The following is a 15250-nucleotide window of genomic DNA, read 5'->3' on the forward strand; positions in this document are numbered from 1 at the left end:
GATCATGTCATGATTGCTACCCAAGCTCAATGAATGGGTGGATGGGTAAAATGCATCACGCAGTAGCACAACAAACATCCAGACACTCGCTATCTGTTGTGTTTGCACTTGACAGGCTCAGAGACTTTGACGGGATGTATTCCGCAGCCTCAAGACACACTTAAACATGCATGAGTGAAGTGCACATATCAGTATGTCCTTCACATACACACATACCGTTGCCCCCTGGCCATGTTCAGCGAGCAGCAGAACAAGAGAAAGAGTCTGCTAACAGGCACCTGCAGAACAGTGACATAAAGCAGACCTCCGGTATACACTGCTGCCTTTAAACAGCTCAGGTTCAGTGTCTGCTGCAGGTAAACGACATTTCCACGGTAGTTTCATACAAACTGGACTTGCCCCCAGCACACGTGCGCACACACGCACACACACACACACACACACACACACACACACACACACGAAGACAATCAACCGGACATCCTCGTACAACAACACCCTCCAACATGTACTGTTATTAGCCTGCAGACGACTGTGTGTAGATGATGCACTACCTCTCACATTTGAACATTTGACCACATCCATATGAAACTGCTGTCACTAGTTGAATTCTTGCATACATTACACAAGTAGGTTATGCTTCAGTTCTCTCCACGATCTCCCACACCCCGTGCAGTACGGTGTCCGTTTTAGAGAAAACATTGCATTGCTTTTAGATTCCCCATTTACCAAACCCAGTTGGTACTTCACTCACTGGGCGGAGGGTTATGAGATAGTCTAAAACCTACTCAGATCAACCTCCTAAGCAGGTTTATCTTATGTCACTGTGTCAGGTAGCAAGAGTGACATTTAGCTTTTTATTCTTTTGAAGTGCGTGAGCCTGCTCACATGCCACTACCTTGAGTTTTCCCACATGTGCGAGTGAAAAGGAAGATGACAGGAGGAAGTTTTACCTCCACATCTACTTCCTGCTGCAAAATAACTGGCTAACAGTGTAACCTCCAGCTAAGGTCAACATGTTAGTAGTACACACACACACCCAAACACCGTCCACACAGCCGACATGCTCTTTAGGTGATGTGTATGGAGGTAGCGCTTCTGGTTTGACCGTGAAGGGAGGGGCCTGAAGCAGGTGGAAGAAGAGCTCGACTCTCCTGGTGTTCTGGATCAGAGAGCAGGGAGGAGATCTACCTTCCTACCCATCATGTCATGTTTTTTAGAATCATTCTGTAAAACAACATAAAAAGAGAGGGAGTGTGTGATGACTGTGGGAAAGAAAACTGCAGTATTCCAACATTCAAAGTCGGTTTAAAGTAAAGCTAGCACTCAGCACTTTAAACAAGCCTATCTAAGCCTGTAAATGTGCGGCAACAAACACTGGGAGAAAAACGGGAGAAATCTCCACCAGAGCAGCTTTGATGCTGGGAACAACTAAAATAGAACTGGCGCAACCGCATAGCAACCAGGGGGAAGAACACCGTGTCCTCACACATTCACATAGAAGAAAAGAGGATGGAGAGTGAGAGGCTGCATGTGAGAGAGAGTTTGTGTGTGTAAGTGATGTGGATTCAGCTGAGAAGAGGTGATGAATGGCTTCATTAAAACAGCATTAGCAGGTGTGAACCCGAATGGTGAGTGCCAGTGCGCAGAGGTTGCCCAGTTCCAACACACACACATAAACGTGTAACAACAGTGAAAATCTCTCTATGATACCAGCACAACCAACCCACGCTCTTAGTGTAGTTACAACCCATTTACAGTGTTTGATGCTGATAGAAGTTTAAAATGCAACCTCGGGCTTTCAGAAGCTTACAACATCACTGACGAGCCAAACTGTTTTTCAAGAAACAACATAAACAATTCAGAATTTCTTTTAATCAAACGGCGCTTCCACCTTCATCTCACATACACAGCGAGCGTACCACACCATCGCCTGAGGAAGATGGGGAAAAAGCAGTGACACCATGGAAATAGAAAGCGATGTAAAGAGGGAATAAAAAGGAGGCAAATAAGGAGAACAAGAACCGAAAGAGAAGAAAAGAAAGACCATGGTCTTTTCAGGGTTTAAGGGTCCAAAATGGATCTATAGTGTGTGTTAGCATGTGTGTGTGTGTGCAGCGTTAACCTGATTAGCCAGACCCTACAGGGGAGACAAATCTACATTATTCTTTCTCATTTTCCCTCAGCTCCTCACAAACCTAGAAAAATGGGGGCAATTCAGTAACCCTAGCAACCAACGGTGCCTGCGTGCAGACAGAAGCTGCTGATGGAGGGGGAAGGATAGAGGAAGAGAGAGAGATATGAGACAAGTGCATACTGCACTATGTGTGTGCATGCACGCGCACACACACACACACACACACACACACACACACACACACACACACTGAACTGAGCAGATGGATCGTACAGTCTAGCAGAAGTGGGGTTTATTCCCTCCTTTAAAACTTCTATAAATGCTCTTCCATTCGAAACCTCCTCTTGCACATTTCCCAGATCCCTCCTCTTCTCCCGCCCCCCTCCCTTCCTCCCATTTCCCTCCTTGGTCAGACTCCTTGCTTTTTTCCCCTCCTGCTCTCTGGCCACGTATGAGGGCTGTTCAAACACAACCTGTTTCCTTTGGCATCCCCCGGGGAGCATTATCCAACCTTTCTACTGTTGTGTTTTCTCTCCTTCCCTTCTTTTCTGCCTCTCTCCCATTTATTTACAGCTGGATGTGTGTTCTCCTATTGATTGTTTTACAGAGGATACGAGTGGGCTTTGTCTCTGCCCTGCTCAGCTTTATATAGATCCCTCTGTTCTTAAAGAGGTTCTCACCTCCACACACACAGAGACACACACATCCTCTCTCACTCAGCTGGTTGTGAGTCAGTGTCCGGTGTAGAGGCTCATGCATGTAAGCACAATGTGTCTGTGTGTAATCATAAAGTAATGATTATTGGTTTAAACTGCCATGGGAGACGTGGCGAAAATGCATGTCACATTTCATCACAACTGACAAACATCACGAGAGCGAGAGAGGAAGGAGCGAGAAAATGAGTGTGACAGACAAAGAGAGGGGGAGAAAGGAGTGAGAAAAACAGAGTTGCTGAAGACCAGCAGTTCTTTTAACAATGGTCTGACTGTTCATTGGATGTAGAGTGACAAAAAAAGGGTGAGGGCGTATGGGATTGACAGATAGTGTGTGTGTGTGAGGGGGTTAGGCCAGAGCACGTCTCTGCTTTCTTCATTTTTACACACTCTCGTGGGTTGCTCTGCTGTTGCCGTGTGTGTGAGAGACCTGGGCCCACAGGCTTTGACCCCTGTTAGGGTGCCTCATTCAAAATTCACTTTCTTTATCCGACACACACGCACACACACACACGCGCGTGCACACACACACACGCACCTTCAAAGCTGAAACAATTGGAAAATTCATCAGCAACATTTACGTAAAGGATTTTCAAGTAAAATGCATTGGTTCCTGCTTATAAAAAGTGAATATTTGCTGGCTTTCTTAGTCTTCTACATTGGTAAATTGAATATCTTTGTTTTTAAATGTGTCAACATTGGCTTTGTGAAATTTTCAGGGTATTTTTCACCATGCCCTGACATTTTATAGACCAAATGATTAATCACTTAATTAATAAATCAGCAAATAAATAGATAATGATACCAAAATATTATTTGCAACCCTAATATACTGTGAGACGATAGAAATATTACCAAGATAATTATGCCATTAATATCTCTGGTTATAATGGATTGTCATATTAATTTAAGTACACTGATGTGATCAAGTGGCTATATTAAATTTACTAGGTGTTCAATTCATATAATCAATAAACAAGCAGACTTCTCAACTGGGGCGCACACACACCATCACACCTGGAACACTTGAAAAGACGGAGGGAAAATTTTAAACAATCCCAATATGCCTCAGTGCTGAAGGCCTAGTAAAGGGGTGGCAACCAGACAGTTAGGATTATCCAACCAGGGCAGATGGAACATCTGTTGCCCAATCAGAGCATCTGGAACATCTGGCACCAATGAACACAGTCATCTAACAGCTAAACTCTGACCTTACACACTTTGCCGGCTGTTTTCTCCGCATGTTTATTTATCTTCTTTTTTTTTTCTCCATTCATTCTCCAGCCCTCTCAACCTACTCTGACAGTAACGAAGAGCGGCTTGTCTCAGACCTGTTACAGTATGTGCTGCTGTACGCCTGTACCGGCTCATCTGCATATCACGGTGATAGTAAACATTCCTCAACTATCTCCCAGCCATCGGCTGTTTGCAGGAGGGTAGGCAGCGACAGATCAGACATCTCAATCCAAATCGCAAACATGCTCGCTGAATTGTAAGCAGCACTCTGTTTATGTGTATGTGTGTGCACTGAAGGAGGCCAACTCAGCACAGTTTGCAGTGTTGGTAAATATAATGCTGTGTGTTTTCTCTGAGGTGCCACAGCAGCCCTGTAGAAAATGTTATATCAAATACTGAAGAATGAGGAAGCAGATAGAGAGAAGGGAACAGAAAATCAATGAGTGTTTTCAGCCACATCGTGTCTGGTGCTGACACAGCACAAGGCAACTGCTACTGTGCACAAATCCACACACCCAAACTGAAGGGACAGTGGGCCGCCAGCATGGAACACATTGTTCTAATGTGACATATCAAAGGGAATTGAGGATTTTCATTCTTAAAAAAAACAAAAAAAAAAAACCCACCTTTATCTCTTGGTTCTTTTCTATTCTGAGAGGCAAGTGTGCTGACTGCAGAGCTAAAAATCCTCTCACACCGAGCACAGTCGCACTGTGTGTGTGTGTGTGTGTGTTGTTAAAAAAGATGATTCCTTTCCCCAGACACAAAGCCGTGGGCCCAAACAGGAAGCGCCACACACTCCCTGTACGATCTGTGTGTGTTCAACCCTGACTCCTGAACCTCAGCCTCACACAAACATCCTTCCTGGCTGATTATTTTTAATCTCCGTTCGCACATTTTTATTCAGTTCACAACACAAATGCACAAATCCCAACACACTCTGCCATCCACACACTGGAATGATATACGGTTGAGTCAACAATACTGTTCAATACAGAGTTGTGTTTGACTTGTGGTTTATAAATGCACCACTGGACTCAGTCGATACAGTACAGACCTAATTGACATGGGCTTGTTCAAGAGATCACACCACACAGAGCCCTACAATGGCCACTAACTGATTTGCTTAAAGATGTCTTCTCACATCCTTCCACCCACATGTGATGTTTGCTGATGATGTGTAGGACACTGCAGCAGAGGTGCTCAGTGTAACAACAACAATCATGCTTTAGCATTTCTCTATTCCCTCTGCCTCTTACTGTATCATAGTTAATAAACGTGAGGCAGGACCTCCCTGCAATTTATGTCAGAGGACCCCTCTGCGATATCTCTGCTCCTCCTCATCAAATATACATCAATAAACCACAACGCACACAATAACAGAAAACATCAGCCCTGGCATAGAGCCTCACACACACACACACGACCAACAATCCTGCTTGCAGACAAACCTCTTGCTGTGTCACCATCTTTCCTATTGTGCGCTACTGAAAGCGGCTATTTATCCTAAATCATACGTTCCTCTGGCTGCCTCGTAAACAGGCAGCTCTACGTACACATAGGCAGACACACACCGTTTAATTTTTTATGGCCACAGGCACTCGTCCCTCTTCACTGAGACAGATCAGCGTCATATCTGCAGAGCTGGATGAGTTTGGAAAAATGATAATAGTCTACATCTGTTCAGAGATGTAGCCCGCGCGTCCCTCTTGTGCGTCTTTTGTGTCTAAAGATCCATAAACGTTATTAGATTAGCTCACTGTACATAACTTGATGTATTCTCCAAAACCACCATAATCAATAGGTTTTATCAGTGGCACGGTAGCCATTTGCAAAGGCAGCCCCTTATTAACATTCCCGCATGAGTAAAACACTGACAGATGCTGAAGCGCTGAGCCAATTTGTACTTGAAAAATGAACCATCTGTCAAGTGTTTTTAAAGACTCAGCACTCCCTATTTTCCCTCTGAAATGTTTCCCATTGCCTGAATTAAAGCTTTCCATTGATATAATATGGCGAGCTTGCTGACCAGTAGATGTGCACTGACTGGATAAATGCGATGGAGCCTGTACTAGTGACAAAGTTCATAGTGATTTGGAGCCTTTCTGAAAGCAAAGTAGCTTCAACTCCAAATGAGTGCTCTGTGAACTGTGAGCGGTGGGGTGATAAGCTCATTCCTGAACTCCATTTTTTCAGCGCCGTGCATAACCACTTGCATCTGCGTTACAACATTCTTATCCCTCTCATAATGTGTCACGCTGACTTTTGCCATCTTCCTCCTTTTTCATTTTCGCTTTCCCTCTCTCTTTTTCTGCGCCCCTCTCTCTTACACACATACATGTTGTCATACACACACACACACACACACTCTTCCTGAGCAGTAGAAACATTCCTAGCATCAGCCAGAATCCCATATTAGAGTATCAGCACTCTGCCTGTGTGAAATAGCAGAGGCTACGAAAAAGGATGGTGGTATTCAAGCATTGGTGTGTGTGTGTGTGTGTGTGTGTGTGTGTGTGTGTGTGTGTGTGTAATAATCTTCAGCTCACATGTCAACAGGTGAGATGACAGCGTCCATGTAATTCCCATACCTACTTTTAGTAATGGCTTCACAAACAACTATGCTGTGTTTTTCTTCACAGAACGGTACAGAAGGTAGACAAAATAACACAGAGGAGTTGTAAAAATTGAAAGGTTAAAAATTATCTCAGGGATCTCACCCAAGGTGTATGAGAACACATGTATAACACTATTTTGAATGTAGTACAATAGTGCTACAGAAGAGTATGATAGTGCTGTGTCAGCGATCAATCAATGGCAAAATTAACAAAATGCTAAATGATGGTAGTTAATATCAGTCTTGAAAATAATCAGGACAGATGCATTCACCAAGTGCTTGAGTTATTTTGTCTATCCCTTGTCTGTGTTTGTGTGTGTGCATAATGTGCCTTCCTCTCCTGCTGCAGAAATGTATGCATGTCAGCCATGGTAGGATTTACATTTATTTCCCCCATGATACTGCAGTGTGTGGCTCCAATGTGAAAAGACTATTCCCGTTGGCTGATTATATCAGAGAGCAGAGGCATGCAGGTTTGATTCCTTGGCAAGCTGGACTGTAATAGCGGAGCCATTAAAGATTGGGGGAACAAGACAGACACGTGTTAGCAAACACAGGGAGTCATAGATTGTGAGATGTGTGTAAGTGCTTCATGTATTGCGGCTTGATACCCTCCATTAGAGAATCTCTAACAGCAGTGTACAGGGTAATGACAGACTGTCTGCATCTCCCAGAGAAGGCAGACTGCTGGGAATGCCATAGCAGACACATAGCACCTGGAGACGCCTCTACACAGATGGAAACACACCCACACACACACACCTCAAACGGTTATGTGGATGCACGGGTTTATCCTTTCATCTGTTCATTCCAGACAGGGAATGCTTGCATGGTGCAAAACGTGTGGACAGAGTGAGGAGAGGAGAGATATCTCAACAAAGCTGTTGACTAGGGAGCGGTGAAGTAACTGACAGGACAGAAAGAATCGATGCAGAGGGTCGATGGACAAACATTAAGTCCACAAGCTGACAAACACAGCAGACAGCCCTCACAATGCAGCACGGACAGGGAGCCTTTACACGGGCTGTGGTCTACTGGGGCATTGAGACAACAGCGCTAATGTCTCTGTGGTGACAGCTAAAGTAGTATAAAGATGGGCAGGTAAACAAGAGGAAGTGGCTAATAAGCGGTGGCAAACAATGAGCTGAGTTGAGTTACAATGGATTACTCTGTTCGTTAGTTTAACTGGAATACTGGCTGTATAGAAGACAGGACCAAAATCAAATCCCGGCCCAGATTTCATGTAGATGTACAGACAAGTCACAAACTGAAAAAGGAAAAACTTGGATGAAGTGGTGAAACAGAACAAATTCAGATCCTTCTATACAGGGTAAAAGGGGATCATTTAAAGGTTTGATTAATTAAGAGGTGGTGAGGCTGGGAAGAGGATGGATGTTCTTAAATGGACATGAGGAAGCTCATGTTATCTGATGATCTGGCACTGCAGCAGCAGTGGAAACATGCTGTTTGTGAGGAGGGCAATATCCTGTCCTCTCTCTTCCACATCCCTCTCCCTGCTTCCTGCCACCTCTGTGCTTTCCTTCTCCTCCCCAGCCTATCCACACACGTAACCTACACCTACTGTTCTGATAAGCAATCGCTATCACTCTGACTGACACTGCCCAGCTGCATACAGTGTGCCTGTCTGATGACAAAAACATCCACACACTCCACTCAACCAGTAAACGGTTAACATCTGAACGCCCCTTGCAAACCAGTAAAATCTGCTCTCCCACCCCTGCTGCTCGCGTGTCCTTGATCATCGGCAGGGGCGACACCAATGAACTGTGATCAATGGACGAGCCTTTGCATAAAATTATCATTTAATCGCAATCTGCGTTAAGGCCATGCGCAGACACACACACACACACACACACACACACACATTTGCAGCATGAACAGACAGCAGTGCACACCAGCAGCACAGACACGCAGGAGACAGAGAGGGAGAGAAAACGCCCTGCCTTGTTCCATGTCGAAACCCCAGCCCTCTGGGTAGTCTACACAACACATACACGCACCACCTTCACATAAGATGTTCTTTAGAGACAATTTAGAGGCCACATCTGGACAACGACGCTGATTTCTAAGCGTTCCCCCCCCTTCTGTCTTTGTTGGCCATCAGTAGGCGAGCGATCACAAGCTTATAGACACGATCGTTGATCGTGACGTTCAATTTATGTTTGCAATTATCGATGTAGCTACTGTTCTCTGATCTGCCACGTCTGCATAATGACAATTAACCTTCATAAATGGTTGGTGAAATGTAAAGATGAGCGTATTTTTACGCCAGAGAGGAGAGGTGAGGGCAGCACAGAATGAAACCCATGCAATCAGCCAAGTCAAGGAAAACACACAATATAGCCAGAAAGCATAGATTTAACATACAGTGCTTCGGCTTGCGCTGTATATCGACATGTTAGGAGCTTCTTAAAAAAGTTTTACCTTTAACTTGAGTTTCATATTCGGCCACTATCTCCTTGTCTTTTCGGAATTTCGCCGGAGACGTCATGGCTGAGTTTGGAGATCAAACCACTTGTCCTCGTTGCGAAGTCAATTTTGTCTCTATCAATCAATAGAACAGGCGTAGACGCGCGGGAAATGCCACTCTGGAATAGGTTTTGGAAAGAATAAGAGAGAGCCCAGATTAGAGATTGCAGCTCCTCAGTGTGCCCGCGGATCTGTATTGTCTCCCTGCCTCTGTTCACTCCGGGCGCATTGTGAGTTTGGCGCTGCTGCTGCTGTATATTCCCATCCGCCGCCGCGCCTCTCCGCCTCCTCAAAACCGGTTTTAAGAACTGCCAGTGAAAGGAGATTCATTACCGTCCTAAAACACAGTGATATCTCGTCAGTCAGCGCTTTCAAAAGTAGCTTTTTTAATATCTGCCCTTTGCGTGTATCGGTCTTGCAGCTACCCGTCCGCTTCTCTTGACTAAACTGTTCTTCTCCCCCCCCCTGAAGTGAGAGAGAGAGGAGGAACTCGTTGGAGATGGAGGGGCTGGCTGGTCAGCTCTAGTGCGCAGGACAGGCATGGATGAACACATGGACGACATTCATTTACGTATTTTCCAAACAAGCCCTTAACTGCGTAAAAGTCACATAGGTTAGGTGCAATGTGCGGATAATGTTTTGCAGGGTGGGTAAAGTGAGCAAAAGTGGGTTCAATAGCCACTTCATAGATCCTTAACATTATGACCTGACATGTGTTTCACAGATGTCGCCATGCTGAAATTAAGTCACGTATTTTCTTAACGAAACTGCAAATTATCATCACCTCTAGCTGAGAATGTAGCTAGCGTTAAAAAGTTTACCTTAGCTTGCTAGCAAGCCATTCCATAACTCTGGCTCTCCGTAAAGTTATTCACTGATGATACTGTTTGACACAATGGAAATGCACTGTCTTGTAACAATAACGTTAATAGTGTTATTTCAGCTGTCTATTTAAAATGACCCTCCTCTTGAATGTCAATGAATTAACTCTTTGTACACCGCCTCAACGATGCTAATAACATGAGCTAATACTTCCCACGCCACAATTGGTGAAACGGGATTCGAATGACTTGAAAACAAACCAATCGGCTTTCAGGATATTTGAATGTGGGCGTTTCAACGTTAATTTACAACCAATTAAATTCAGACTTTGCAAGGAAGGTGTCCAATGACGTCGGTTACTATGGTGTATATCCAATCAGAGCCAAGTGTAGGGTCTTTTAAAGCTAGTTTCAGGAAGTGCCGTTAAATACCAGGAAGTTGTAAACAAAGCTGACAGCTATTTGGTTAGCTGTTAACTACATCCGAATGGATGCAGAGCCAGTCGTGTAAACAGGCTAGTTATTTGTGGATGCATCAGTAATACAGCTAAACATTTTCTTTTATATAACGTTAGAGATAGTTTCGCGGAAATATACATTTTTGTGCGTTTGTTCAGCAAACTAACGTTAGCTGCATTCCGTTCTGTCGTTAGGAAAGGCTAACGTTTACACAAGGACGTTAGAGCTGGCGTTGACGCTTGCGAAGTTACGTCCAATCGATTATTATTACTCCACATTGAACGGACAGTGAGTACATCAGTACCCGGGTGTTGTTTTTCTGCTGCATTTGTTGCGTGGGGCAGAAAGAGCGAGAGTCCATTTTAGCAGGACAACAATGTCTACGTCCAACGCTAATTTCAAAAACAAGTGTGTGACCCAGGTGAACTGCATATTTTGTGAAAGTCTGCTGTGCACGAGAGGCATGAAAGCAGTGCTTCTTGCCGACACTGAAGTTGAGCTTTTTTCGACTGACATACCTCCCAATAGGTGAGTGCTAATCGAGTTAGCATTGATGCTAGCCTTTGTTTATGTCTGTTGTTGCTAGGACAAGATGAGCTTGAAACAATCTGCAGGTAACTGATATCTAACAGATGATTTGGTAGGAAGATGAAGGCATTGTTGACACATCTGCTGTGATTAACAGGGTTTGTTGCATGAAAATGTGGAATTGATGTAGGTTTAACTTGTCATGGCTATGTTTGTTTCTCATTACACGCACCCTCCCCCCAAGAACTGTTGACTTTGTGGCCAGCTGCTACTCTACTGAAAGCTGCAAATGCAAACTGAGGGACATTGCATGTCTCAAGTGGTATGTAAAGCTCTTCTATAGCCTGCAGGGTTTACTTTAGGAAGACCATCTGCTGATGTGAGATGTTAATAAAAAGTAAAGCCACCACACACAGCAAACAGGTAGACCCTATCTTAGGGTGTTTTTTCAGAGTATAGGCATGTAGAGCACAATTATTACTTTTTTTAATTTATTGTTTATTTATATGATGATTTATCACTTCTATTGATGGTCTAATAATCATCAGAAAATTGTGACAAATGCAATTTTTCAGAGCTCAAGGTGAACTCATATATCTTGTTTTGTCTGGCAAAATCCAAAGTGAATCAATTTAAAATTATATAAAAATGAGAAAAACAGCAAATTCTCACACCGGAGAATAGTTGGTGTTTTTTCTTGGAACATGTCTCAAACAGTGAATCGGTTATCTAAACAGTTGCCAATTAATTTTCTGTCAATGATAAGAGAACAACTGTTGACTAATCATTTCAGCTCTATTCACATGTAGTTAAAATGAAATTCTGCCATTGGGCAATCATTGCCAGATGACGGATAACAAGAGCAGAAGGATTAGAGTTTGGTGATACAGTGAGGCTTTATGGAGCCTCTTTTGTATCCCCAAGCCTTTGTTGTTGTACACATGGTAAAAACAAACATCTGTTAGATAATAGACACCCACTAGTGGAGTTAGCACTTTACAGAAGTGCCCCCAGTAAAGCGCTGACACACATTTCTTCTTTATTCTCTCTCCCTCTCCCAGTGGTAATGTTGTGGGCTATCATGTTGTGGCCCCCTGTAAACCCTGCCTGCTTTCCTGTAACAACGGCCATTTCTGGATGTTCAACAGCGATGCTGTATCTACTCTCAACAGACTGGATGCGACAGGTAAGAATAAGCAAAGTCCTAATATAGGTCTCTGGTATAAGCCCCTCTTGATTGTAATTGTTTTCATAAACCCTTGTTACCCTCAAATGTGTCTGCAGGTCTGAATCTGCTCCTGTGGGGAGATCTTCCCGAGCTGGATGACAGTGAGAACGAAGAATCAGAAAGCCCATCAGAGGAGGAGTGTATTAGGTAGAGAGGGAAATGGACAATGTGCAAGACCTGGGACACCAACATTTTAGAGGTGGAGCTTGAAGAGTGTACAAACCATGCTTGAGATAAGAGAGAAAAGAGAAGCCTTAAAGGGTAATTTAATACAGAATCAAATAGGGCAGAAAAGTGCTGCTCTCCATGGGTTATTTAAACCATGGTGCACATCAGGCCAGACCCCAATCAGTGATGTCACAGCAGGTGTTTTGCCTTTGACAGCTGATCAACACCTGCTGTGACATCATTGATTGGGGTGTGACCAGAAACGCATCATGCTCTAAAGTTTGAACCCAGTGAAAATGGTGCAGCAAAAGTCTTTGGCCATATGTAATTTTGTGTTGAATTACCCTTTTTAACCTGTGACCATGCCTTTCCCTGTCACTTTTCACAGTTAAAAGCACAGACACACACACGCTGTCACACACATTCTTTCCTCTCTTTTATTTCTGTTTTTGTACATTTGCGCAAGGTATTATACAACGTGGCTGAAGTACTCTGAAAATAACCGACAGCTAGACTCCTTAATCTAATGCATTCTACTTTTCATCACACAGTCTCCCCTGAGGTCATGGTTTTGACCAGCCTCGTGAGCAGTTGGGGGTGCGGTATGATATGTCAGTGGAACTTACCAGTGAATGCTGTGCTTTTTCAAGCTGTTTACGCTGAGTCCAACTTTCTGAAAAGATGACCACAATTTGCCTACCTTCTTGTTAATCGCAGTTATAATCTGTACATTGAATATGCTGTAATAAGCAAACACTCCTATTAACAGTCATGTCTTAAAGGCTTATATTTTCTCTGTGTGGCTTGGTGCTGACTGAAAGTTGGAGTGCTTTTTGAATCCCATGTGTTGGAGAAATAGCACAATTATTGAATTTTTGATTTAGCTTACCTTATGATCTGAAGTTCTATCAGTGATACGTTTTCATTATGCTAACACAGTATTAGTTACACACCTGACAGCAGCAGTATGTGTTTTAACACCCAGATGAATCTGACTGTAGCAGTGTCTGATACTAACATACTAACCATGCCCTGGGTGTGCTTCCGAAAAAGGCCCGGAGCAGCTGAATTTTAAAGTTTGGTGATTGCTAAGAGCTCAAATCAAGTAAAGTAAATTCCCGGATTGACGATATAGAGTGAAGACAGAATAGGAGCGTAAAAAGGTGCACTTATGCAGCACTCTATAGCTCTTCAATGTCTGAAAACATGACTTCTAAATGGATTTGTGTCCATGCTGTTTTTGTTACATTACTGTTCAGTTTTATGCAGCAGCATACTTGTAGCACCTGAAGAGAAGGCAGAAGTCAACTCCAAAGAATCATGGAACATATCAGTATTGAACTTATGGACTGGCTACCCCTCTAAAAACCTCATTTTGAATAGCATTTCACATTTTTAAGTAATCTGTTGTGAAGCTAAGCTTAAATCAATGGAGCTGACCATAAAATGCTCAAACCTCGGTATTCTATTGGCCTTACTGGTGCTGTGTTTACTGACAATGAATCTTTTGTTAAGCTGTTGACTCGGGGGTTGATGCTGTGTGTTAGTTGGTCATCACCAACTGACCAGGCCTTCTCCTCAGCATTTTGTGCCAGATACAAGCTTCAGCATCCCAGTCACAAGGGACGTAACTCAAGTCGGCCCTTTTTTGGCATTGCCATCATTCCGCTCTTGTTTTTGTTTCACTGCTGTGCCCTGCTGATACTATTTCTGTGAGCGACTGAGCTTTGCCTGTATTGTCGGCAAACATAGAATGTCACTTCTTACCTAAAGGAAAAGGATAAAGGGAGTAGGTCTTTTTAACTTTAATTGGCCTCTTTGTTAATCTATCCTATAGCCTTTTAGTTGTGAAAAAATACACAGAGGAGGAAAACTGTGTCCAGATTTTCACGTCCTTCACCTCAAACTTATAACTGACGGTCTGCTACACTTGCACACCAAATACTGTCTATGTGGTAAACGGATAGGATACAATGCATCAGATAGGTATTTATTAAATCCACATACCAAATATCTATAACCACATACTTCCTTTTTGTTTACAAGCTTCGTTTACAAACGCATTGGTTTGTATTGTGCTATAGTACTTATGTTTTTGTTAATGTATTTAATATTTCATTTGTGATGTAGTGCTTTGTTTTGTACGTTAAAGGTTGGATGTGTACAGTTTTACCTCAAGAAGGTATCACTTGCGAGCTTCCTCTGGCTAGGACAATTGTTAAATGATAATCCAAAAAATTATTTAAATGGCTGTTTCTGACACAAATAACTTTGATTAACATGCCCTGCTGAAAGATGTATATTTTGGAATTGCACTGAAACTGCATTGGTAGTTCGAAAAGGTGATTTGTTGTTTTGTATGCTTGTTAACTTAATAAACTTTTTTTTTTTTTCAAAATATCTTAAATGCCCTGTAGTTCTGTTGTCACTTTTTTTAACCCCTACCCTTCATTTTAGATCCACATTATCTTCTACCCCCATATCCGCTGCTCATCCTGGGCTCTACTGAAAATTACTTTACATTTACTCATTTGTCATACTCTTTTATCCAAAGCGACTTACATTTGAGGAACAACACACATACATCAATAAAGCATCAATACAGTAAGAGATCTACAATAGATACAATAAATACTAGTAAGAGCTAAAAGCATGTATGGTGTCAATTGGGGGATATCCAAAATTGACATTACATGACTGAACACTGAAGTTTCACTACAGAATGTTTTAGAAAGGTTCTCACAAATCATATTTGTATGTTTTTATCTTGTTTTAATGACTCGCATAATATCCTGTTATTTGAATAAATGCACAAAACATTGCTGTTGTGAAGTAGTATAGTACTATGTGTAT

The 15250-nt window shown here is 42.9% G+C and overlaps 2 protein-coding genes across 5 annotated transcripts in view; one reads left to right on the plus strand and one right to left on the minus strand.

Moving 5' to 3' along the window:
- Window positions 1-9672, minus strand: part of srgap2 (SLIT-ROBO Rho GTPase activating protein 2) — a 51849-nt gene extending 42177 nt beyond the window's left edge. Inside the window, exon 1 of one of the 2 annotated variants that reach the window (XM_046075577.1) lies at window positions 9149-9672. In XM_046075577.1, the coding sequence (XP_045931533.1) occupies window positions 9149-9215 (67 nt within the window). In that variant the 5' untranslated portion in view covers window positions 9216-9672. The remainder of the gene's footprint in view (window positions 1-9148) is intronic. The other variant, XM_046075576.1, reaches the window with a different exon arrangement.
- Window positions 9673-9725: 53 nt separating this feature from the next.
- Window positions 9726-13182, plus strand: fam72a (family with sequence similarity 72 member A). Of its 3 annotated transcripts, none has more exons than XM_046075579.1 (5): window positions 9726-11001; window positions 11246-11323; window positions 12063-12187; window positions 12286-12376; window positions 12949-13182. In XM_046075579.1, exons 1-5 carry the CDS (start codon window positions 10850-10852, stop codon window positions 12956-12958), a joined length of 456 nt encoding a protein of 151 aa, XP_045931535.1. In that variant the 5' UTR covers window positions 9726-10849; the 3' UTR covers window positions 12959-13182. The 3 variants fall into 3 exon arrangements, with proteins under 3 accessions (XP_045931535.1, XP_045931537.1, XP_045931536.1); XM_046075581.1 differs by having other exon boundaries at window positions 9937-11001; window positions 12286-12428; XM_046075580.1 differs by having other exon boundaries at window positions 9941-11001; window positions 12286-13182.
- Window positions 13183-15250: the final 2068 nt, after the last annotated feature.

The sequence above is a fragment of the Micropterus dolomieu genome, linkage group LG18 (assembly GCF_021292245.1).
Source record: "Micropterus dolomieu isolate WLL.071019.BEF.003 ecotype Adirondacks linkage group LG18, ASM2129224v1, whole genome shotgun sequence".
In the NCBI taxonomy this organism is placed as follows: domain Eukaryota; kingdom Metazoa; phylum Chordata; class Actinopteri; order Centrarchiformes; family Centrarchidae; genus Micropterus; species Micropterus dolomieu.